Source organism: Orycteropus afer, unplaced genomic scaffold, assembly GCF_000298275.1.
Source record: "Orycteropus afer afer isolate SDZICR_OR568_19922 unplaced genomic scaffold, OryAfe1.0 scaffold00782, whole genome shotgun sequence".
Lineage (NCBI taxonomy): Eukaryota > Metazoa > Chordata > Mammalia > Tubulidentata > Orycteropodidae > Orycteropus > Orycteropus afer.
Genome location: NW_006922369.1, coordinates 214,167 through 216,143, shown reverse-complemented (window position 1 = coordinate 216,143; position 1,977 = coordinate 214,167). Strand labels below are relative to the sequence as shown.

Here is a 1,977-nt window from a genome sequence, read left to right as displayed (position 1 = left end):
CATTAAGCTCATAACTAGAAAAGTTCCATCACTTGGATCATCCTCCCTCACCACATATATTTTGACCACAGTCAGTAGAGAATTGGCCCATTTATGGATCCCTATAATTACAAATAATCTAGAATAATCTCTCTATCTCAGCATTTTATTTCATCATATCTCTAATTTTTTTTTTTTTGCCATGAAGGTAATATTTACAGATACCATGCATTAGCATTAGGACATGAGTATCTCTGAAAAATGCATTCAGCTTAACACACAGTTTAAATTCCTATGGAACTCTGAAGCTTGCCTTACATGGACCACACCCTAAAAAAACAATGTCCTTCCCCCTCAGGTTAAGAGACTAATACTCATGAATGTGTCAACTTTATTTGAGAATTTAAAATAGAAGATTAATAAATTCAGAGCTGCTGAATTATGTACCGTATATCACAAAGGACTTATGCAAATATTAAACAAAACAAAACAACAGCAACAACAAAAAAAGAATTTTGCCTTTCTATATGCAAATTCTATTGTTATTCCCCACCACCATGCTGTGGAACTTATAGTGGCTTAGTTGCCATAGAATCTTACATAAAGCTACTTTGATATCCTTATTCCTTAAGCTGTATATTATAGGATTCAAAGATGGAGGCACCACACAATAAAAAACAGACACCAAAAAATCCAGAAGTTGTGGGGAATCAGGGACTGGCTTCAAATAGGCAATAGCACCTGTCACAAGAAATGTGGTCACGACTATGAGATGGGGCAAGCAAGTGGAGAAAGCTTTTGACCAGCCTTGCAATGACGGCATTTTCAGCACTGTACTGAAAATGGAAATGTATGAAAAACTAATGGAAACTAAGCAGAAAAGTCCATACAGGACCCCAAGTGCAACACTGATATTAATGATGACATGAGTCCTAGAGCAAGAAATCTTCAGTAGAGAGGGGACATCACAGAAGAAATGTGGGAGTTTCCTGGAACCACAGAAAGATAGAGAGAAAGTTCCAACGGAGTAAAGGAGCCCAAAGATACCCCCAGTAAACCAGGAAGCAGCTACCATCTGTACACAAACTCCCCTGCTCATGATGATCTCATAGTGCAAAGGATGACAGATGGCCACATAGCGGTCATAGGACATGGTTGTGAGGATAGAAATTTCAGATGCAGCAAAGTGAACCAACAACAAGACCTGTAACACACATGCTGGCAAGGAAATGATGTTTCTGTGGGATAAAGAGTTGAGAATAAAGTTTGGGACAGTTACTGAAATGAGACAAGCATCAAGGAAAGACAATTTTTTGAGGAAAAAGTACATGGGTGTGTGAAGACACTGATCCAGAGTGACAAGGATGATAATGAGAAGATTCCCCATGAGGGTCTCCAAGTAAATCAGCAAAAACAGAAAGGCAGACAGGACTCGGAGCTCCCTGGTGTCAGATAATTCCATGAGGAAGAATTCTATCATCACTGTATGGTTAGTCATGTCTCTGACTGTATTTCATCTCCTGTGGGAGGAAAGAAGGCAAAGACACACCTCATGTCCATGCTAAGCCATCATGCCTTCCAATAACACGTTTTTCTTTTTATAAGAATTCCTTTATTTTTTTTTAATAAAACATTTAGATTTTCAGTAAGATTGAAATGTTGCATGTTTTATAAACACAACCTAATGTGTTTTAAGTCTGTAGATGGCACAAATTGTTTGCACTGAACTACTTACCTAAAGGCTAGTGGTTCAAACCCATGCAATGTAAGAATGTCTTGGAGATCTGCTGCTGTGAAAACTATGACAAAAAAAACTCTATTGAGTATATCTACTCTATAACATATGTGGTTACTATGAGTCATAATTTACTTGGTAGCTACAGCATTATTTTGGTAATGCATTTTACAGTGTCCAGGAGAAGAACATCAAGCTTGGTAAAGTAGAGGAGCAACAAAAAAGAGAAAGGATTTCAATGAGATAATGGCTACAACAATGGG

At 37.7% G+C, this 1,977-nt stretch overlaps 1 protein-coding gene across 1 annotated transcript; it reads right to left on the bottom strand.

Annotated features, from left to right (window-relative positions):
* Nucleotides 1–502: 502 nt before the first annotated feature.
* Nucleotides 503–1,477, bottom strand: LOC103211736 (olfactory receptor 14K1-like). The gene has a single exon (XM_007957712.1). It carries the CDS (start codon nt 1,475–1,477, stop codon nt 503–505), a length of 975 nt encoding a protein of 324 aa, XP_007955903.1.
* Between the last annotated feature and the right edge of the window lie 500 nt (nt 1,478–1,977).

Coding starts and splice junctions, on each gene's coding strand:
- LOC103211736 (XM_007957712.1), bottom strand. CDS start 1,477: ATGACTAACCATACAGTGATGATAGAATTCTTCCTCATGGAATTATCT.